The 24178-nt window shown below is 35.7% G+C and overlaps 2 protein-coding genes and 1 long non-coding RNA gene across 3 annotated transcripts in view; 2 read left to right on the forward strand and 1 right to left on the reverse strand.

Annotated features, from left to right (window-relative positions):
- Positions 1 to 23954, reverse strand: part of LOC130052951 (uncharacterized) — a 28325-nt gene extending 4371 nt beyond the window's left edge. The window contains exons 1-2 of the long non-coding RNA XR_008801330.1: positions 23816 to 23954; positions 3574 to 3671 (exon numbers count right to left, since the gene is read on the reverse strand). This is a non-coding gene — a long non-coding RNA (uncharacterized LOC130052951). The remainder of the gene's footprint in view (positions 1 to 3573; positions 3672 to 23815) is intronic.
- Positions 1 to 24178, forward strand: part of LOC125677436 (uncharacterized) — a 33477-nt gene that overhangs the window by 3660 nt on the left and 5639 nt on the right. The window contains exons 3-12 of the mRNA XM_048915501.2: positions 2238 to 2325; positions 3539 to 3656; positions 13563 to 13692; positions 14915 to 15061; positions 17060 to 17257; positions 20021 to 20146; positions 20678 to 20872; positions 21881 to 22042; positions 23478 to 23689; positions 23876 to 24002. Of these exons, the coding sequence (XP_048771458.1) occupies positions 2238 to 2325; positions 3539 to 3656; positions 13563 to 13692; positions 14915 to 15061; positions 17060 to 17257; positions 20021 to 20146; positions 20678 to 20872; positions 21881 to 22042; positions 23478 to 23689; positions 23876 to 24002 (1503 nt within the window). The remainder of the gene's footprint in view (positions 1 to 2237; positions 2326 to 3538; positions 3657 to 13562; positions 13693 to 14914; positions 15062 to 17059; positions 17258 to 20020; positions 20147 to 20677; positions 20873 to 21880; positions 22043 to 23477; positions 23690 to 23875; positions 24003 to 24178) is intronic.
- On the forward strand, positions 8159 to 10447 carry LOC125682361 (uncharacterized). Its single transcript, XM_048922873.2, has 3 exons — positions 8159 to 8774; positions 9331 to 9508; positions 10078 to 10447. The coding sequence occupies exons 1-3, from the start codon at positions 8751 to 8753 to the stop codon at positions 10311 to 10313; spliced, it is 438 nt and encodes a 145-aa protein (XP_048778830.2). The 5' UTR covers positions 8159 to 8750; the 3' UTR covers positions 10314 to 10447.

The raw sequence follows: 24178 nt of genomic DNA on the forward strand, positions 1-24178 counted from the left end.
TGGTTTTGTAGGTGATATGTTTGATGTTTTTTTAGGCGATATGTTTGGTGTTTTTGTAGGCGATAAGTTTAGTGTTCTTGTAGCCAATATGTTTGGTGTTTTTGTAGGTGAGATGTTTAGGGTTTTTGTAGGTGATATGTTTAGTGTTTTTGTAGGCAATAAGTTTAGTGTTTGGTGTTTTTGTAGGTGATATGTTTGGTGTTTTTGTTGGCAATAAGTTTAGTGTTTGGTGTTTTTGTAGGTGATATGTTTGGTGTTTATGTAGGTGATATGTTTGATGTTTTTTAGGCGATATGTTTGGTGTTTTTGTAGGCGATATGTTTGGTGTTTTTTTAGGCAATATTTTTGGTGTTTTTGTAGGAGATATGTTTGGTGTTTTTGTAGGTGATGTTTGATGTTTTTTTAGGTGATATGTTTGGTGTATTTGTAGGTGATATGTTTAGTGTTTTCATAGGCGATAAGTTTAGTGTTTTTGTAGCCAATATGTTTGGTGTTTTGTAGGTTAGATGTTTGGTGTTTTTGTACGCGATATGTTTGATGTTTTTGTAGGTGATATGTTTAGTGTTTTTGTAGGTGATATGTTTGGTTTTTTTGTAAGCGATATGTTTAGTGTTCTTGTAGGCGATAAGTTCAGTATTTTTGTAGGCGATATGTTTAGTTTTTTGTAGGCGATAAGTTCAGTGTTTTTGTAGGCGATATGTTTGGTGTTTATGTAGGTGATATGTTTGGTGTTTTTGTAGCCAATATGTTTGGTGGTTTTTTTAGGCGATATGTTTGATGTTTTTTTTTAGGCGATATGTTTGGTGTTTTTATAGGCAATATGTTTGATTTTTGTAGGTGATATGTTTGGTGTTTTTGTATGTGATATGTTTGATGTTTTTGTATGTGATATGTTTGATGTTTTTGTATGTGATATGTTTGGTGTTTTTGTAGCCAATATATTTGGTGTTTTTGTAGGCGATATGTTTGGTGTTTTTGTAGGTGATATGTTTGGTGTTTTTGTAGCCAGTATATTTGGTGGTTTTGTAGGCGATATGTTTGGTGTTTTTGTAGCCAGTATGTTTGGTGTTTTTGTAGGCAGTATGTTTGGTGTTTTTGTATGTGATATGTTTGGTGTTTTTGTAGGTGATATGTTTGGTGTTTTTGTAGGTGATATGTTTGATGTTTTTGTATGTGATATGTTTGGTGTTTTTGTAGCCAGTATATTTGGTGTTTTTGTATGTGATATGTTGGGTGTTTTTGTATGTGATATGTTGGGTGTTTTTGTAGATGATATGTTTGGTGTTTTTGTAGATGATATGTTTGGTGTTTTTGTAGGCGATATGTTTGGTGTTTTTGTAGGCGGTATGTTTGGTGTTTTTGTCACCCATTTTGTAGCCAGTATGTTTGGTGTTTTTGTAGGTGATATGTTTGGTGTTTTTGTAGCCAGTATATTTGGTGTTTTTGTAGATGATATGTTTGGTGTTTTTGTAGATGATATGTTTGGTGTTTTTGTAGGTGATATGTTGGGTGTTTTTGCAGGTGATATGTTTGGTGTTTTTGTCACCCATTTTGTAGCCAGTATGTTTGGTGTTTTTGTATGTGATATGTTTGGTGTTTTTGTAGAAGATATGTTTGATGTTTTTTTTAGGTGATATGTTTGATGTTTTTTTAGGCAATATTTTTGGTGTTTTTGTAGGAGATATGTTTGGTGTTTTTGTAGAAGATATGTTTGGTGGTTTTGTAGGTGATATGTTTGATGTTTTTTTAGGCGATATGTTTGGTGTTTTTGTAGGCGATAAGTTTAGTGTTCTTGTAGCCAATATGTTTGGTGTTTTTGTAGGTGAGATGTTTAGTGTTTTTGTAGGTGATATGTTTAGTGTTTTTGTAGGCAATAAGTTTAGTGTTTGGTGTTTTTGTAGGTGATATGTTTGGTGTTTATGTAGGTGATATGTTTGATGTTTTTGTAGGTGATATGTTTGGTGTTTTTGTAGGCGATATGTTTGATGTTTTTGTATGTGATATGTTTGGTGTTTTTGTAGCCAGTATATTTGGTGTTTTTGTAGATGATATGTTGGGTGTTTTTGTAGGTGATATGTTTGGTGTTTTTGTAGATGATATGTTTGGTGTTTTTGTAGGCGATATGTTTGGTGTTTTTGTAGGCAATATGTTTGGTGTTTTTGTAGGAGATATGTTTGGTGTTTTTGTAGCCAATATGTTTGGTGTTTATGTAGGTGATATGTTTGGTGTTTTTGCAGGTGATATGTTTGGTGTTTTTGTCACCCATTTTGGGAAGCAGATGTCCACTGTGATTTTTACAAAGAATGGACAACCTGTGGCTACAAGGTAAGGGACAAAGGTTTGACATCTTAAGAACCACTGGCTGAATCTTGACCAGTTCCTGTCACAATACATCCCTAGGTAAAGGGGATCCAGTTTTGTTCAACGCCTTAATTCCAAGAGAGATTAAGAAGTGCAAAGAGAGGGAGGTACTCAAAAACTTTTCTCAAGAACATAATGTCAGGCCAAAATAAAACATGTGTGTTTCCTATTTCACTCTCCCAAAAATTAGGTAGGATAGGTAGGTAAAACATTCTATTTTATTGTAACATTTTATTTGAAATCTTAGTTTTTGATACACTTTGAATAAATGTATTGTCTATATACATTACAATTACTTTTTAAACATTTTGTTGATCAATATTATAGTAGTCAAAATGTAAATCAGAGAAACTCGAACATGCAAAGAAAAAAATTCCAGTATAAAATTTGCAGATTTTTATTCTATATACATGTATATATATTGTCAATAAAACATCTTTAGGGTCACCAGCAAAAAAAGTAGGTTGGGTTGGAAAACCGGAAACACACATATATTTTATTTTGGCCTTAAAAGAAAAAGCTCTCTGTATAGAATGAAGATTAAAGTTGGTTCAAACCATGATTTCAACAGTCAGGGTGGGTCCACAAATGAGGTTCAAAATTGTGCATAGAGAAATTCTTTATAAATCATAAGGAGGAATGCTACACCAGAAATAAACTATGTGGAGGATATGTACAACAATATTTTGATATTGAAAACTTTCAAATGTACTTTATTTATTCAAGTAATGCAGTTTTAGTACAAGGCAAACTGGAAAAAAAAATTGAAAACCCCTGCTGGACTCGAACCTGCGATTTACAGTTCAGCAGTTGACATGATGACCAACTGAGCTACTCAGCTATAATTGCATTCAAATAAAAAAGAAATAGACAAATATTGCTGATGTTTATATTTTCATTCATGTTTTAAAAGGAAGTCTGAGTGAGCCATTATGGTGATGTGGAGTACCTCCTTAATTCTTAAGAAAAGAGAGCTACATGTAGTGGTTCAAGCACCTAGGACAAGTGTTGGGCCATGATAGAGGTGTAAAGTGTTGGATTATAGGAAAAATCTTCTTTTCAAAGGTCACTATCACATGTATATGCAAGCATCCTTATGGGGGCGTCTCAAGAAGGGAACTCATATTTGGTACATTGTTTTAGAAATTCGTCTAAAATTTTTTTTATCATGTTGTAGGTATCATTTTGAACCTGACCATAAAAAGTTTCTACCTACGATCACCCTGGAGAATGGCCCAATTGATCTTGGAATAATGTGGCCACAAGCAGTGATGGCCAAGCCTCAGTTTTCAGATGTAAGGAGATATTTTCTACAAATTAATGGAATAGAGTATTTCAGTTTCTCGAATGTCAAATGAAGTGAATTTCAAAATGAATTATATTAATCTACATGTGTTTCCTTTCGAAAGTTAACATTCTATTTCAAATATTAGCTGTAGGAAGAAAAGTCTCAGGTTTGCAAGGTTTTCTTTTGAACACGTTATACAGTTTTGCCTGTTAAAAATGTAGAATCTTGTTATGACTCTAACCAACAAAGACACTTTCCATCATGTTACACCATATGCGACTACCATGCTGTCTCTAGTTTTGCTGTGTGTTTGGCTTATCACGCTGTCTATATTTTTGTTGCGTATTTGGCCTGTTTTGCTATAGATCTATAATATTGCTGTGTATTTGGCCGGTTTTGCCATCTGTATTTTTACTATGTATTTAATCTGTTTTGTTATCTGTATTTTTGTTGAATATTCGGCCTGTTTTGCTGTCTGGTTTTTGTTTTGCTGTGTATTTGGCCTGTCTAACTGTCTGTAATTTCATTGTGTTTTCACTCTGTCTTGCTCTTGTCTGTAGTTTTGCTGTATATTCAGTCTGTCATTCTGTCTGTAGTTTTGCTGTATATTCAGTCTCTCATTCTGTCTGTAGTTTTGCTGTATATTCAGTCTGTCATGCTGTCTGTAGTTTTGCTGTATATTCAGTCTGTCATGCTGTCTGTAGTTTTGCTGTATATTCAGTCTGTCATGCTGTCTGTAGTTTTGCTGTATATTCAGTCTGTCATGCTGTCTGTAGTTTTGTAGTTTTGCTGTATATTCAGTCTTTCATACTGTCTGTAGTTTTGCTGTATATTCAGTCTGTCATGCTGTTTGTAGTTTTGCTGTATATTCAGTCTGTCATTCTGTCTGTAGTTTTGCTTTATATTCAGTCTGTCATGCTGTCTGTAGTTTTGTTGTATATTCAGTCTGTCAATCTGTCTGTAGTTTTGCTGTATATTCAGTCTGTTATGCTGTCTGTAGTTTTGCTGTATATTCAGTCTGTCATGCTGTCTGTAGTTTTGCTGTATATTCAGTCTGTCATGCTGTCTGTAGTTTTGTAGTTTTGCTGTATATTCAGTCTTTCATACTGTCTGTAGTTTTGGTGTATATTCAGTCTGTCATGCTGTTTGTAGTTTTGCTGTACATTCAGTCTGTCATTCTGTCTGTAGTTTTGCTTTATATTCAGTCTGTCATGCTGTCTGTAGTTTTGTTGTATATTCAGTCTGTCAATCTGTCTGTAGTTTTGCTGTATATTCAGTCTGTTATGCTGTCTGTAGTTTTGCTGTATATTCAGTCTGTCATGCTGTCTGTAGTTTTGCTGTATATTCAGTCTGTCATTCTGTCTGTAGTTTTGCTGTTCAGTCTGTCATGGTGTCTGTAGTTTTGCTGTATATTCAGTCTGTCATTCTGTCCGTAGTTTTGCTTTATATTCAGTCTGTCATGCTGTGTGTAGTTTTGCTGTATATTCAGTCTCTCATTCTGTCTGTAGTTTTGCTGTATATTCAGTCCGTCATGCTGTCTGTAGTTTTGCTATATATTCAGTCCGTCATGCTGTCTGTAGTTTTACTTTATATTCAGTCTGTCATTCTGCCTGTAGTTTTGCTGTATATCCAGTCTCTCATTCTGTCTATAGTTTTGCTGTATATTCAGTCTCTCATGCTGTCTGTAATTTTGCTGTATATTCAGTCCGTCATGTTGTCTGTAGTTTTGCTATATATTCAGTCTGTCATTCTGTCTGTAGTTTTACTGTATATTCAGTCTTTCATGCTGTCTGTAGTTTTGCTGTATATTCAGTCTGTCATGGTGTTTGTAGTTTATATTCAGTCTGTCATGCTGTCTGAAGTTTTGCTGTATATTCAGTCTCTCATGTTGTCTGTAGTTTTGCAGTGTATTTGGCCACTCACTGAGGAAAACTGAGTTGAAACATAATGGTCACCTGTAAGCATGTATGTACACATTGACCATAAGTTTGTTTGTGATAAACTGTTTCCTTTTGTTATGTTTTTCAATATTAGAATGTGACTTGCAAACAGCCTTGACATTTCCTATTCCTTGAATAAGCCTAACAGTTAAACAATGTTAATCCATACAATGTGTACTTAATTAGAACATTTTCTTTATTCAGGCCTATATTGAAACATGTTCTTTAACTTTTGATGTTATTGAGCATAACCTGTTAATCAACAATTATCGATTAGTTAAGACAGCACATTCTCATTGAATTAGTTACTTATGGAGACCTGCAATAATAAGTGTTTCCTAACTGAGTGTTTCTTTATGTTGTCTGTAAAAGTTTACATACAATAATCATACTCTTCTGTTTGTATGAAGTCAGCCACGTGTAGTGTGTGAGTCGTTAACACCGAATAAAGTCACCGCTGTCAAACGATCTGATGTGCGTACCACAGTCTCATGTTAAAAGACCACGGTTATGTGATACAAGACTATGGTTACACAATACTATATCATGGTTACAGGATACAAAACCATAGAAACACAGTACAAGACCATAGTTACTTAATACAAGACCATAGTTACACGATATAAGACCATAGTTACACGCAACACCATAGTTAAACGATATAAGATCATAGTTACATGATATAACACCATAGTTACACGATATAAGATCATAGTTACATGATATAACACCATAGTTACACAACACACCATAGTTACACGACACAACACCATAGTTACACGACACAACACCATAGTTACATGATATAAGACCATAGTTACATGATATAAGATCATAGTTACACGATATAAGACCATAATTACACGACACAACACCATAGTTACACGATATAACACCATAGTTACACGACACAACACCATAGTTACACGACACGACACTATAGTTACACAACACAACACCATAGTTACACGATATAACACCATAGTTACACGACACAACACCATAGTTACATGATATAAGACCATAGTTACATGATATAAGATGGTTACATGATAAAAGCGGGAAGATATTGAACAGTGGTCATTCTCATAATTCCAAAAAAGAATTAAAAACTAAGAGTAGGGTAAACACTGACCCCTGGACACACTAAAGGTGGGATCAGGTGTCTAGGAGGAGTAAGCATCCCCTGTTGACTGGTCACACCTGCTGTGAGCCTGATCAGGCAAACAGAGCAAGCTATAGTTAAAATCAGTGTGTAAAGGACGGCTTAACGACTGGTATGAAACACGTCAGACAGCATTTGTCCCAACGACAGGTTGTATTGACAAACTAGATCATTATAATGACCATAGAATGTACGAAATACTGACTTTAACAAGACTGTTGAAACTCTTGCAACACCAACTAATATGTTAGCAGCAGATTGTAAGCAGAACATACTTTTGTGTACTGAATCAGTTGAAAGAAATAAACATTATATACGTGTAAAAAGGAAATATTGCTACATGAATATGAGAAGTTGATGATTGAGAAGCTGAAGTCATCTTCTCAAGGTCACAATAATGAGCACTGTATGAACTGTTTGTCTGCCAACATGCACCATCAGAAAACTCCTGTCTGTCTTCAATGCTTGTCTCTAATAGCCCAGCAGATATGTGGGAAGATTGTGCTATTAGTGATACAAGCATGAAACTTGGTACACTGATAGAGCATTCTGCTAGGAAGAGTTTTGGATATAGGGACATTCCAAATTTCTCCTTGGGCCAAAATGGCGGTCATTCTGTTAAAATGGCCATTTTCGAGTAATATGCGACACAGGATCCATGTCAATATAACTATATATATTTACTTAGTTATCAAAAAGCACATGAATGACTGTTTTCCACATAACCAGTTAAATGTGTCATAGCTTACACACCATTCATTTGGCCATTCTTACCAAAAACAGTTTTGAATTTTTAAAAACAAACTTAGGAAATGCGAAGAAAATGAACGGGATATGTCACTTTAACATCCTGGGAGTGCTCCTATTTGACTTTTACATAAAATATAGTGCACAGAAAATGCTTGGATCCAAGTGATATAGTATTCTACATGATTGTGTATAAGTTTGTAATCTCTCCTGTAAAAAATCTTGTATACTCCCTTCTGCAGTAGCACAGAGCTCTACACTGGAATGTGGCCTTAACGCACTGTTCTCTGAAACTCATCTTGCATTCACATGTTAAAAATTGCCGGTATGCCCCAGTTGTCTGCTGGAGGATTCTTCTATACACATCCCAGTCATTATTAATCTGAACCCAATCCTATTTACTTGGTGAAGGGATCTCTGGTATGGAAATCGTCAACTGACCGGTACATGTACCCAACAGAGGCCGGTTTCATAGGCAGCTCTCTGATATACTGAAAGCTTCTCGAGTTCGTGGTATGACCTCTATTGATCTGCCACTCTGGGTGAAGAGATGCTTGCAAGCCTCATTGACATGTTCTAGGATGCTGGTTCGATCGTAGATCAGGCCAACAAAAAACTCCAGTGAATCCATGTGGGGCCAAAAATAAAAATATGTTTGTTTCCCCTCGCCCCGACCGGGTCAAAAAAAAGGGCCCGGGTCAAAAGTTTTTTTGCCAAAAAATTGCGATGTTTTTTTTTTTTATTTCCGTAAAAAAATCGTGTCCGCTCCGTGTCGGTTCTAGACGTTACTTCTGCTTTTTTCGGAAGTTACCGGGATTTATCTATACTTGAAAAATGGGTGACAGAATAGCGTTGTCGTCTACTGTAAAGATAAAATACAAACACACATCTAAAGTTGTGCCCATAATAGTCAACAGACTCTACAGTTTCTCCAAACACTGTACATGGAATGAGGTTTTGAATGATTTGACAGCGGACGGCGACCATAACATAGACAAGTTGGACGAAGTAACTGTCACCGTGTCGGACAAACTTGCCAACGGTGTAACTTTTGAGCCAGATTTTGAAGAACAGATACAAGTGGTTCACAACTTTGATAGAAAATTGAAATATGTACAATTTGACGTGATAAGAGACTTAGAACCAAATAACAATGTACCAAAAGGTCAAAATCCTCCTACATGTCCTACAGCTTTCGATGTTTTGATGAGAAAGTCCAGCACACTGACAAAGCTCCCTCAAAAGATTGATGAAGCCTCTCCCAGATTTACAGGTAATTTATATGCATTATTATATTTCTATCAAGTAGGTTTGAGATGGTGTATGGCTCATGTCTTAAAGTTATAAATGAGTCTGCCCCACACCATTTCATTTCTTTCTTCAATGTTCCCAAACTTTTGGTCTGGGGAAATTTATGGTAGGGGGTGTAAAAACGGTAAATTCCTAGGGGAAGTGCTGCCCAAATTTTTTTCAACATTGGACAAACATAAACAACAATAGGAAAATGGGCAGTCAGACTTGGTACTGGCACTGATGCATGTATCTTATGAAAACAGACCAAAACTGCTAGGCTATATGAAATGAAAGACAATATTATAATTTTCACACAGTGGTAACAAATATGTCTGACAGTTGTGCTAAATTAGATCCTAATATCTTTCATGACTTGCATTAATATTTCAATATTTTTGCTTAATTTGTCCTCCAATATTCTAACATTTACACCTTTCCCTGGATTTAAGGTTTTGTTTAACATTACAATCTAGGTTGTCTTGTTCTACATTCAATGAATATATTTTAATTAGCATTTGATATCTAATCTTTTTCAGGGTTGTGAAAACAGAATGCTTGTTGCCCAGAATGTGAGATCTACAATAAAATGCACTGAATGTGACAAACCTAGATGCATTTATTCTAAGCTGAAGTTGAACCCTCGAGATTTAAGAGCCTTGAAGCACACAACAGATAAATATGACTACACTTGCGGGGCAATTTTAGCACCAGAAGGTTTGTATATTTATTGACAATATTGTGATTAAATGACACTAAATAAGACTGGCATTTCTGACAGAACCAAAGCACAAGTATGTTCATTTGTTTATCATCATGATGATTAATATCATAAACAATGGATACATGAACTAAGATGAATATTCACTGTTCAAATCTTTTTAATCAAATGACAAAATGTCAGAAGAACAGAAATTGGATTTGTGTGTTTGTCCACATTCAATCTGTATCCTTGCATTGTTCAAAAATTTAAATGCTTTTTGTAGGCCTTATATACATGTGCAGGATAAAACATGTTTGCATCTACCATGCATATTCCCCTTTTTCACTCTCCAAAAGGACATTCAGTATTAAATGCACAATCTGTGGAAATTATGTTTTTGGCAGCCTTTATATTTACAGTCATTGAATGATAACATCTTTATAATATTTGTATCATTGAAGTAATGGAAGTAGGGATGAATCTTTGAATTTAACCTTGGGTAATCTGAAAAAGAAAATAAAGAGCACAAAAACATTAAAATCAATTTTTTTCTCTGACAAGTGTTTTTTTTGGTCACTTTCAGGGGATGTTCTACATGGAAAAGTTTTCACAAGACTCCAGCTTGCATGTACCAGTCACATTGAATTTGCATACTACAGCTCGGATGTTGGCCGCAAAGACATGTGTGCATATTGTGTTGCAACAGAGATCCAAAAGGACAAGGACTTGTGCAAAAACTTTAAAGTTGTGCTGCCAGTTTGTGACTTGTGTCGTTCAAAAAAATTGGAAGTCCCAAAGAGAAATCCAATTAAGAAATAGTTAATTCTAGTCTGACAATCAGTTAATTCTAGTCTGATATTCATCCTCTCTAAGTCATTCTTTTTAACATGTTGTTTATGATTTTTGTTTCTACTTGTTTCTAGTCAAGAATAAATGTTTTTTGTTTATTTTCATTTATTTCTTTAAATAATGTTTTTTAAAGAAATGTCGGAGTAAAGAAAACAGAAATTACACATCCAGAGCATTCATATTAGCATACAGATTCAACGCCAGCAAGCCATTCCAGGATTTTAATACATAAAACATTGAAGCTCAACCAATCCTCAACATAGTAGTATAAATGTTCTCTTCTCCAGATGTTAAGCATTGAAGACAATCAGTGCCCTGTTTGACAGATCTGCTTTTTTTCCGACAATACATATAAAATTATATGAATTTAAAAAAAAAAAAAAAATCACCTGCCTGCCTGGTCAGTTTCAAAAACTAGACCCGGGGGAGGGGAAACAAACATTCTTTTAATTGTGGCCTGGTCATCTACAACTGCAGTGGTTTGGCATAACAGCTAATGCACAGAAAGCTATAGTGACATCATTACAGGGTTTCCATGTTTCCCATGTTGTTTTCTCCTCCCACTGTATTATACCCAGCGAAGGCGTGCAATAATGGCAACTCTCGGCACTTGTTCAGTGCTATAGCCATTTTGCGGACAGCCAAGAAATTCTTTCCTGTGGCAAAGCAACCCAAAGTTTATCGATGTCCAGCTGCTGTTACTGCAAGGATCAAATATATGTGTCCAATGTGAAGATCGACACCTTGGTATAGCCCCGCCTCACTGCATCTTGGGCATGCAGTAGTATTCTCATATCTGCCTCCTCCTGACTGCACAGGGAGCCTACAGCAACACCTCGTGGTTGTGTACAAAGCATGTCTTTGTGGCTTGTTCTGATGATTTGCTTCTCTGTTTTTGTGGTTGCTATCCTAGTTGCTAGGAAGGCAAATAATTCTATCTTGTTTTTATGTATGTGGAGGAAGGCCTGTCAGTTCCCTGGGGTGGAACTGGATGGCTCAACTCGTCTCCTGATGCTTTACCCCTCTTTCTGGTGTCTATTTCCAACTGTCTGGGAAGTTGCAAACAATATCTACCCTGTTTGAATGCTGTAGCTGAGATGTGATGTATGGTAAGAATATTATGTATACTCAGAGACTTCAACAAGCACTTCTTGAACTGTGGTTATGATCAAAAGTTATTTATTGCCCCATTTGTGACTTGATTTCCCCAGCCCAGGGGGGCAAAATGGACCCTCCTTCTGGACGAAGCGGTAGAGTCTGCGCACCAAATCCATGGAGATGCTCAGCACCCTATTATAAGAGATTGAGAGACCCAGGTGGAACAAAGCATCAACCATGTTTCATTTCTGAGTTGTTATGTGCATTAGAGTGTCCAGGTACACATGCATGGGGGTCTTCCAATTGTGGCTGTGTCTGATAGACTCGATACTACTGGTACTCTCTCGGCTGCGTGCGTAGCTGTCGAAAATGAGAAGTTGTGAGACTATGGGAGTAGGTGTTGATACAGATGAGTGGCTTGACTGCTCTTCAATACTTGGATGTTAGGACCATTCAAGATCATACCACCTAGTGCTAGAGGAGAAGAAACCGGCATTTCTTAGCAGTCGGTTTCAAATGAATCACAAAAGGTGTCATCATTTTCAACATGCCTATTTGGACTATATTTACGGCTGTAGGAAGACAAATTATCACTGTCAGCGTCGTGCTTATATGTCCTCTGCAGGGCTGAGTCAACATCCTGGTTGACAGCAAACAGAATATATTGACCGGACTTGTGCTCCTTCAGGTCTTGAAATATGTCATGATTCGATCTTTGAGTTTGGTCGAGACTGTACCAAGCTGTTCCAGTCTAGTGGTGTACAATCTTGTCAGGTTTACCAGCTTGCCATAAGAGCATCCCTGCAGGCATCATCAATGTAGGCCACCAGTTTTTCATGTGTTATACCATGATTGATATCATCTTGATCATCCAGATCATCCACTGTTGTCTTTGTGACCTTAGCTATGTTATACAAGGAGAACATACACTTCACGTGACACTAAGGTACCGTGTGCTATAAGGTCTCAGTTTAGCAAGAGGGTTAGGGTTAGCCTTAACCCTGCCTTGTTTCCTAATTTCAGAGCAGCTGCCCTGACAAGTTTATCAAGATGGAAGGTGGAAGCTTTGCACAGAGAATCGTTACTTACTGGCTTGTCACAAATGAAACACTTTCCAGGAAGTAACTGTGTACATATACACTCTGATGTTTTGAGACACTTTCCAATTCTTCACTAGTTTACATATCTGTGTCCGATGCAGTGCAGGTTTGTTATACTTCAGTTTACATGAATCATGCAACTTAGCCTTTTGGTTCTGGGAGATCGACTCGGACTGTATAACCCCACCATCGTCCAGGGGGACTTTTCTACGGATTTTGGCAGGCATGCAGCCGATGTGACTGAAGTTGTGGATATTGTCTTCAAGAATCTAGACTGTATTTCGCTTGGAATCAAGTGGACAGGAAAGGATCTCAGCAGTGTCCTCCTGACATAACACACACTTGTTTCAATCTGTCATGTAAGACAAGTTTGTTGCAGATGTACTGGGCTTTTGGGGACTAAAAGCTTTAAATGCTTATTGGTCATTGTCATTCAGGCAATATGCACCACCTACATTTAGTCAATATACAAATTGGAAACCAACACCAAGCAAGTATAGTGTATGAGAGAAGGTACTGTGCAGTAGGATTATCACTTGAAAACAGGAAATAACATGGCATAGGTATATTAGTATGTTGTTACCAGCCAATGAAGTTAAGACGTTATTGCATAGTATGTACATAGCAGTTGATAATATGCTCACTGCATTGTATTTCATATCCAGTACACATGACAGGGCTGAACTATGAGGCAAAATATGCAATTCATTGCCGCCATTTTGTAAAATGGCTGCCATTTTAGCCCTTTGAGGAATATGGAATGTCCCTACCTCCAAAATTCGTTGTAATGGTATGCCCTAAATGTGTGCCAAATTTCATGCTTGTATCATCAAAGGCACAATCTCACCGGAATTTTCACATATCTGCTTTGCTATGATAAATTAAAATCGACAAGTGTGTTAATTCCTAAATTAAAATCTTCCATAATTATTATCATTTTTTATTTTCTATTCACTACACAACATTAGATGGTTTATGAATTTGAATCACTTAGTTGAATTATATAAAAAAAAAATTGTAGAAAAATATGATCCAGTGGATGACCTCCCCTGATGTGATGTATAATATGGCTGACAACATGTTTGTCTTCACTCCGGATGATGCATGCGACTCTTCAGGAACAGTACAGAGCCCCGTCCCACTCTGCCGTGGTAAGAATCTCACACTAAGGGTACTCTCATATCACTGAGACTCAGGCCATACAGAGATACACCTCACTCTGTTAAAGTAAACATCTTACTGTTTTGTGGATCTCACTGATATCTCAGTACATCATATCACAAGTCATCAAAATATCTCACTCACATCTCAGTACATCACACTTCATCATAAGTCATCAGAGTATCTCACTGACATCTCAGTACATCACACTACATACATGTAAGTCATCAGAATATCTCACTGACATCTCAGTACATCACACTACATACATGTAAGTCATCAGAATATCTCACTGACATCTCAGTACAGCACACTTCATTATAAGTCATCAGAATATCTCGCTGACATCTCAGTACATCACACTACATCATAAGTCATCAAAATATCTCACTGACATCTCAGTACATCACACTATATACATGTAAGTCATCAGAGTATCTCACTGACATCTCAGTACATCATATCATAAGTCATCAGAATATCTCACTGACATCTCAGTACATCACACTACATACATGTAAGTCATCAGAATATCTCACTGACATCTCAGTACATCATATCATAAGTCATCAGAATATCTCACTGACATCTCAGTACATCACACTACATACATGTAAGTCATCAGAATATCTCACTGACATCTCAGTACATCATATCATAAGTCATCAGAGTATCTCACTAAAATCTCAGTACATCACAAGTCATCAGAATATCTCACTGACATTTCAGTACATCACACTACATACATGTAAGTCATCAGAATATCTCACTCACATCTCAGTAAATCATATCATAAGTCATCAGAATATCTCACTAACATCTCAGTACATCACATCATAAGTCATCAGAATATCTCACTGACATCTCAGTACATCACATCATAAGTCATCAGAATATCTCACAGACATTTCAGTAGATCACATTGCATCATAAGTCATCAGAATATCTCACCAATATCTCAATGCATTACCTTATAAGTCATCAGAAAATCTCGCTCTCATCTCAGTACAGCACATTATAAGTCATCAGAAGATCTTACTAACATCTCAGTACATCACACTACATACATGTAAGTCATCAGAGTATCTCACTGACAATTGTATGGTTTTCACCTCTTTGTAGAATTGTATGGTTTATACCACCTCGTTGTAGAATTGTATGGTTTATACCACGTCTTTGTAGAATTGTATGATTTATATCACCTCATTGTAGAATTTGAACACTTTGAAGTGGTTGTCCAGGATGTGTCTGAGACAGGGGCGGGACCAGCAGTGGGTGTGGCAACCTGCAGTTTACTGAAACCGACGCCCACATGTAAAGCATTGGTCGATTTTTTCCGACTGATAGTTGATGGAAATAGTAAGAATAAACAATTATTATATTTACTCATTCAGGGAAAAGGTATCATTTAAAAACATTTATTTAATGTAAGGATATAATGTATAATCATTTGAACAAAGCCATGATTGGTGATCACATGATCATCATAATGTGCTTAAAGTCAAGGTCACAGTAACATTACTCCTAGGTTAACCTCAAGGTCCCAATAACATTCTACTATGTTAAAGTCAAGGTCACAGTAACATTATTCCCAGGTTAAAGTCAAGGTCAAAGTAGCATTACTAACCTGGGTCAAGGTCACAATAACATTACTCCCAGCTTAAAGTCAAGGTCACAGTAACATTCCCAGGTTAAAGTCAAGGTCAAAGTAGCATCACTCTTGGATCAAAGTCACAATAACATTACTCCCAAGTTAAAGTCAAGGTCACAGTAACATTACTTCCAGGTTAAAGTCAAGGTCAAAGTAGCATTACTCTTGGATCAAAGTCACAATTACTCCCAGGTTAAAGCCAAGGTCACAGTGATATTACTCCCAGGTTAAAGTCAAAGTCACAATGATATTATTCCCAGGAAATTGGAATATATAAACAATGGAATCATGGAGAATTAAAAATATCAAAATATATGCTGGCAAATTAATCTGTAAATGCAGCTCCTCAGGTGAGCAGTATAGTACTTAGGCTTCTTTGCTATTTTTGCTGAGCAGTTTGGAAACCTAAAGCTGTAGTGAAGATGGCTTATACATGTATATATGACTGTCATCATGAGAAAAGGGCCCTTCGGTCAAAATTTCACATTTTTAGTTTTCCCAAGAATTTTATTAAGTATCATTTCTGTTCACAAAAATGCCAAATTTATGCTGAAATCACAGTATATAACGTTTTAATGACAATTTTTGGAACACATCTGTAAAATTAAAAAACCAACAAAAAAAACCGTCAACATAAAGAAATTGTAACGTCGTATGACGTCAAATATTATGCTGATTATATTGCGTGTCCATGAAATCAATTCCAATTATTTCAAACACAAATATTTGATCTTATATTCTGGGGGAAAAGAAACATATAGAAATGGTAATATTTTAATTCCCAACGACCTGAACACCGTTGAATGCACATGGAAAGACACAGCGTCATTTTTACCATTCCCGATTAAGTTCACATTTGCACAATCATTTTACATATGTGTTTAGAACTCACTTTTAAAACAAATATGCATAAATAAATGAATAAATTTAAGGTTAAATAGTTAGTGAATAAATATAGTTCAGTGACATTACTTGTCAGCGAGAATTCATTCCCCAGTCAGAGCGAGACATGGTACATCGTTGACTGGATCTTTTACAAACGATCTTATCTGACAGTATATGTATCTTTGTCTTATGAATTTAATTCATGATAATATAAGTTCATTTTGTATTTAATCAGATATAGTTATCTGACCTTTAGCTAAAACTTGCAGTAGTCTCCTGTAAAATATATCAACAGCTCTGTTTCGACACAATGTAATGAGCTTTTCGTCAAACACCGGCAATGAAAGTGAAAATTTCGAAATAGCACTCTTTGAATTACCTGACAGATGACAAAACTTCTCAAAAACAAACTGGTGTATTCCAGTTCCACTAGAGGACATTCTGTGAACTATGACTATGGGGTGTATTTCTCTTTACACTTTTCTTAACAGGTTTGAAAGAAAATCATTGTCTATCACAAATGTAAACTATATTTTAACTAAATAAAGCATAAAAACTATACCAATAAATATACAAGAATCCAGTATCTGCTAGATTTTTCATGTGGTCAGGCCAATGAAATCTTTATATAATCCAACCAAAATGCATCAACAAGAGTAAGGCATGTTTATATAGTCTTTACATGATATGGAAATAAAAACTTAGAAATGGTGAAAAAAAAAATTCCATTTGAAAAGAATTCAAAATATCTATGTGCAAATTTAAATCTGTTAATTCCCTGTGGTTTAGTCATTGTGGAAACCTACCACTTCCTGTTACAGATGTAAAGGTTTCCGTGGGAGAGCGGATAGGAATAGGGGTACACTATCCAAAGAAAGAACGAGAAAACTCCCACTACAATGACAAAACCCAGCAGCTGGTGCTCGTGTTTGTAACCGTAGACAGCACGATAGGGTACGCCAAAATCTTACTGCAGCCAGAGGGAGGGTTCTTCCCCATCATCGTCCTTAACAAAAACGGTAAGTCTGCCATCGTCCTTAACAAAAGTGGTAAGTTCGCCATCGTCCTGTCAGACCGCCATCATCCCTAACAAAAATGTAAGTCCACCATCGTCCTTAACAAAAACAGTAAGTCTGCCATCGTCCTTAACAAAAACATTAAGTCTGCCATCGTCCTTAACAAAATCATTAAGTCTGCCATTGTCCTTAACAAAAACGGTAAGTCTGCCATCGTCCTTAACAAAAGTGGTAAGTCCGCTATCATCCTTAACAAAAAATGTCAGACCGCCATCATCCCTAACAAAAATGTAAGTCCACCATCGTCCTTAACAAAAACGGTAAGTCTGCCATCGTCCTTAACAAAAACGTTAAGTCTGCCATCGTCCTTAACAAAAACATTAAGTCTGCCATGGTCCTTAACAAAAACGGTAAGTCTGCCATCGTCCTTAACAAAAACGGTAAGTCTGCCATCGTCCTTAACAAAAACGGTAAGTCTGCCATCGTTCTTAACAAAAACGGTAAGTCTGCCATAGTCCTTAACAAAAACGGTAAGTCTGCCATCGTCCTTAACAAAAACAGTAAGTCTGCCATCATTCTTAGCAAAGAGGGTAAGTATGGCTAGTCTATAATAGAGACAGTCTTGTGGGGGTAAGTGAAGAGTGTGTCTAGTCTATGACAGAAACAGTCTGTCAGGATAAGTCTTAAGTATATATGTGTGATGAAAATATTTGAGTTATCCAATTACATTTGTAAGAAATAAATGTTTATGGATAATGTTTTAGAAATAACTAAATAACTAGCTTTGACAACATGGAAATGTTCAGACTGAAAACAGAAGGTCATTAAATGACTTCTCATCAACAAGGTTGTCAGTTAACAGATTCGTTAGGATATCAGACAGTTAACAGATTCATTAGGTTATCAGACAGTTAACAGATTCATTAGGTTATCAGTCAGTGAACAGATTCATTAGGTTATCAGACAGTGAACAGATTCATTAGGTTATCAGACAGTTAACAGATTCATTAGGTTATCAGACAATTAACAGATTCATTAGGTTATCAGACAGTTAACAGATTCATTAGGTTATCAATCAGTGAACAGATTCATTAGGTTATCAGACAGTTAACAGATTCATTAGGTTATCACACAGTTAACAGATTAGACAGTTAACAGATTCATTAGGAGGTTATCAGACAGTTAACAGATTCATTAGGTTATCAGTCAGTGAACAGATTCATTAGGTTATCAGACAGTGAACAGATTCATTAGGTTATCACACAGTTAACAGATTAGACAGTGAACAGATTCATTAGGAGGTTATCAGACAGTGAACAGATTCATTAGGAGGTTATCAGACAGTGAACAGATTCATTAGGAGGTTATCAGACAGTTAACAGATTCATTAGGTTATCAGACAGTTAACAGATTCATTAGGTTATCCGACAGTTAACAGATTCATTAGGAGGTTATCAGACAGTTAACAAATTCATTAGGAGGTTATCAGACAGTTAACAGATTCATTAGATTATCAGACAGTTAACAGATTCATTAGGTTATCACACAGTTAACAGATTAGACAGTGAACATATTCAATAGGAGGTTATCAGACAATTAACAGATTCATAAGGTTATCACACAGTTAACAGATTAGACAGTGAACAGATTCATTAGGAGGTTATCAGACAGTTAACAGATTCATTAGATTATCAGACAGTTAACAGATTCATTAGGTTATCAGACAGTTATCAGATTCATTAGGAGGTTATCAGACAGTTAACAGATTCATTAGGTTATCACACAGTTAAAAGATTCATTAGGTTATCACACAGTTAACAGATTCATTAGGTTATCACACAGTTAACAGATTCATTAGGTTATCAGACAGTTAACAGATTCATTAGGTTATCACACAGTTAACAGATTCATTAAGTTATCAGACAGTTAACAGATTCATTAGGAGGTTATCAGACAGTTTACAGATTCATTAGGTTATCAGACAGTTAACAGATTCATTAGGAGGTTATCACACAGTTAACAGATTCATTAGGCGGTTATCAGATAGTTAACAGATTCATTAAGTTATCAGACAATTAACAGATTCATTAGGAGGTTATCAGACAATTAACAGATTCATTAGGTTATCAGACAGTTAACAGATTCATTAGGTTATCAGACAGTTAACAGATTCATTAGTTTATCACACAGGTAACAGATTCATTAGGAGGTTATCAGATAGTTAACATATTCATCAAGTTATCAGACAATTAACAGATTCATTAGGAGTTTATCAGACAATTAACAGATTCATTAGGTTATCAGACAGTTAACAGATTCATTAGGAGGTTATCAGACAGTTAACAGATTCATTAGGAGGTTATCAGACAGTTAACAGATTCATTAGGTTGTCAGACAGTTAACAGATTCATTAGATTATTAGACAGTTAACATATTCATTAGGAGGTTATCACACAGTTAACAGATTCATTAAGTTATCAGACAGTTAACAGATTCATTAGGTTATCAGACAGTTAACAGATTCATTAGGTTATCAGATAGTTAACAGATTCATTAGGTTATCAGACAGCTAACAGATTCATTAAGTTATCAGACAGCTAACAGATTCATTAGATTATTAGACAGCTAACAGATTCATTAGGTTGTGTTACAGACATTGTGAATGATGCTGGTCGTTTTAATCTTACATACTTTGTATACTGTGCTGTAAGACAGAAATAAGATTTAAATGAGACATATGTTCAATTGATAACGATCTGTTTACAGGCGCCAAAGTAACTGTTGACGTGACAACCAGTCGTAAAATTGATGCTTACGAGAATCTTGATTCAATGTTTGAAGAAAATCTCGAGGAAGCCAATTGTGTGATGCTTAATGACTCGCTAAAGAGGCGTGAGTATAACTGAGATATCAGCATGTTCGCTGTCTCGGTTACAGTGTAGAAACCTTAACATCATTTCCATCAACATTTAGAATCATTATCTAGGCCTGGTAGATATTTTTCTGTGGGATAGTGATAACCACATCATCATGATGGTTTAATTTAAGATCATTTTGTATGGGAAATGTAATAACTCTAAAGAACGAGATCAAAAGTTCAATATCAGAAAAAAATCTAAATTCACATAGTTTTCACCAAGACACCTCCCACCCCCACCCCACTCCTTCTTAGAACTGAAACATAGTGAATGTTGAAAATAATCAATTAACATTTTCTATTGTTATTTGCAAATGAAAGTGTACGTATTAAAACTATTAAATGTTCATTAAAATGTAATATTATGTGGGTTTTTTGAGTAATCGATGTCAGATGACAGAAACTTATTGGTTTTTATTCTCCCTCCCCCTATCTATTTGAATTTAAATTTTTATCCGACATCGATCTTTTGATCTCGTAAAATTGGAGAAAATTAAACTTTACAGAAATGAGGTTAGAAATGTTCAGGAGGTCTGAACAGTTGAAGGTTGAGGTGCATGAGCAGACACCGATCGTCGATCCTAGCAAGCAGTATTGTCGCATTCGTCTGTTGAAAGATGACATGGGAATTCACGTCATACAATTCAGGCAGCCATTAACCAAGATCAATCCTTACTACTGCATAGAGATCAGGAAGCTCCGTAAGTTAGTGTTTAATATAGAGATCAGGAAGCTCCGTAAGTTAGTGTTTAATATAGAGATCAGATAGCTCCACAAGTTAGTGTTTAATTTAGAGATCAGGAAGCTCCGTAACTTAGTGTTTAATATAGAGATCAGATAGCTCCATCAGTTAGTGTTTAATATAGAGATCATAAAGCTCTGTAACTTAGTGTTTAATATAGAGATCACAAAGATCAGCTGTAACTTAGTGTTTAATATAGAGATCAGATAGCTCCATCAGTTAGTGTTTAATATAGAAATCAGATAGCTCCTTAAGTTAGTGTTTAATTTAGAGATCAGATATAGCTCCATAAGTTAGTGTTTAATATAGAGATCACAAAGCTCCGTAAGTTAGTGTTTAAATTAGAAATCAGATAGCTCCTTAAGTTAGTGTTTAATTTAGAGATCAGGAAGCTACGTAAGTTAATGTTTAATATAGAGATCAGATAGCTCCATAAGTTAGTGTTTAATATAGAGATCACAAAGCTCTGTAACATAGTGTTTAATATAGAGATCACAAAGCTCTGTAACATAATGTTTAATATAGAGATCAGATATAGCTCAATAAGTTATTGTTTGATATAAAGATCAGATAACTCCATAAGTTAGTGTTTAATATAGAGATCAGAAAGTTCGTTAAATCTTAAGTTCAAATCTGTACTACTATGCAGAGATCAGTATAAGTTGTTGTAGGTAGTCTTTAGTTTTGCATGGAGGTCAGAAAGCTCCTTAATCAAGTCCTTAAACTATAGGAATATCTTCTTGATGTAATATTTTGTGATGCATATGGTACTGCATCATAGCCCCTTATATCATGAAAGTCTTTTATGGCAGGAAATTCAGTCTAATGGTAGCAGTTAATGAATTTCAAGGGGAGAAATATTCAAAATGTTTACTGTGTGTATACTAGAATTATGTATAGCAAGAATCTACTGTATTTTAATTTTCTGAGTGCAACGAATGATTGTGCTTTGTGTTTTTATGAACAGATGAGGACTCTGTGCTGACAATAGGCCTGGCTGATTCTAAATTTCCCCTAAACAAACACCCAGGAAAACTTGCCAATTCCACGGGGTACTGCTCGAGAGATGGGAATCTGTACTATAACACACAGCATGAAGGGCATTTATCAGGGGAGAGATTCGGGGAAGGTAAGTAGGTCAGAGAAAAGCTTGGAGCTGGTGGTGTTTGTGTGTACTGTTCAAGCCTCCAAACAAAACATTCTTATTGACAAGGAGAATCATCTAAAAGCTTTTATTCTAATTTTCCACTGATTTTGGATTTAATGGCCATCATCAAAACAAATGTGATGTTCATTGCCTGATGTAAAAATGTGGACAAGTTTTTTGAAGTCATGAAGCTTTAAATTGTGTTGTTGCTTGGGTTGTTAATTATTAATCAAATACAAATCAGGTTTATGCTGATTATACATATATATAATTATGATATGAATTTTTCTGCAATGCTTGCTACCTTCATCACCCGATGAAACAAAGAAAGAATTTTATTGTTTCAATAATATCAAGGCTATTTGTAGACGAGTTGGTCGGGTTGTAGGTGTAACAGTTTAATAATATTAAGGCTATTTGTAGGTGAATTGGTTGGGTTGTAGGTGTAACAGTTTAATAATATTAAGGCTATTTGTAGGTGAATTGGTCGGGTTGTAGGTGTAACAGTTTAATAATATTAAGGCTATTTGTAGGTGAATTGGTCGGGTTTTAGGTGTAACAGTTTAATAATATTAAGGCTATTTGTAGACGAGTTGGTTGGGTTGTAGGTGTAACAGTTTAATAATATTAAGGCTATTTGTAGACGAGTTGGTTGGGTTGTAGGTGTAACAGTTTAATAATATTAAGGCTATTTGTAGGTGAATTGGTTGGGTTGTAGGTGTAACAGTTTAATAATATTAAGGCTATTTGTAGGTGAATTGGTTGGGTTGTAGGTGTAACAGTTTAATAATATTAAGGCTATTTGTAGGTGAATTGGTTGGGTTGTAGGTGTAACAGTTTAATAATATCAAGGCTATTTGTAGGTGAATTGGTTGGGTTGTAGGTGTAACAGTTTAATAATATTAAGGCTATTTGTAGGTGAATTGGTTGGGTTGTAGGTGTAACAGTTTAATAATATTAAGGCTATTTGTAGGTGAATTGGTTGGGTTGTAGGTGTAACAGTTTAATAATATTAAGGCTATTTGTAGGTGAATTGGTTGGGTTGTAGGTGTAACAGTTTAATAATATTAAGGCTATTTGTAGGTGAATTGGTTGGGTTGTAGGTGTAACAGTTTAATAATATCAAGGCTATTTGTAGGTGAATTGGTTGGGTTGTAGGTGTAACAGTTTAATAATATTAAGGCTATTTGTAGGTGAATTGGTTGGGTTGTAGGTGTAACAGTTTAATAATATTAAGGCTATTTGTAGGTGAATTGGTTGGGTTGTAGGTGTAACAGTTTAATAATATCAAGGCTATTTGTAGGTGAATTGGTTGGGTTGTAGGTGTAACAGTTTAATAATATTAAGGCTATTTGTAGGTGAATTGGTTGGGTTGTAGGTGTAACAGTTTAATAATATTAAGGCTATTTATCTATAGGTGATTTGGTTGGGTTGGAGGTTTTCGACTTTGGTAGAAAACATCCTGTGGCTCTGTTTACTAAGAATTTGCATGGAGTGGACCGGCGCTATGTCACGATCCTAGACCAGGACCAGATTCTGCCCACTGTGGCAGTTTGTGGCAATGGCTACGAGGTGGAGATCGACATTTATTGGCAAAACCAGTACTTACAAGGACCAAACTTTTGTGTGGTGAGAAATGATTATAGCTGCTAATACATGTAGCATGCAGTTTGTTAATTTCCCCAAGTGATTTGAACTTAAAGATGAAGTTACTTGAATTAATTGAATTGAAATACATGTATAACAAACACTCACTGCCTGTGTCACTTGTAGGAAAAATGAAATTACAAAAACTGCTGGTCTTGTCACTTGTAGGAGAATCTCCAGGACTGGTGTTACCCCCCGGAGGTAATAGTGGACCGGACCAATCGAATATTTACTGTCCCCGAACATGATAAACCCATACTCATTCAGTCACCACGTCCATTTCAGCCGGAGTCAAGTAGGTCTATTTATATTTATTTCATACAGTCACCACGTCCTTTTCAACTGGAGTCAAGTAGGTATATTTATATTTATTTCATACAGTCACCACATCCTTTTCAGCTGGAGTCAAGTAGGTCTATTTATATTTTGAGTTTATTTAGATTTTCTGCAGTTACTTTCAGCCTCATTGAA

The sequence above is a fragment of the Ostrea edulis genome, chromosome 3 (genome assembly GCF_947568905.1).
Source record: "Ostrea edulis chromosome 3, xbOstEdul1.1, whole genome shotgun sequence".
Lineage (NCBI taxonomy): Eukaryota > Metazoa > Mollusca > Bivalvia > Ostreida > Ostreidae > Ostrea > Ostrea edulis.

What these genes read in the sequence shown, in the direction of transcription:
- LOC125682361 (XM_048922873.2), top strand. Translation starts at nt 8,751, where the DNA reads ATGAAGCCTCTCCCAGATTTACAG. An exon ending in AGCCTCTCCCAGATTTACAG is followed by an intron (nt 8,775 to 9,330) that starts GTAATTTATATG and finishes AATCTTTTTCAG; the next exon opens with GGTTGTGAAAACAGAATGCT. An exon ending in GGCAATTTTAGCACCAGAAG is followed by an intron (nt 9,509 to 10,077) that starts GTTTGTATATTT and finishes GGTCACTTTCAG; the next exon opens with GGGATGTTCTACATGGAAAA.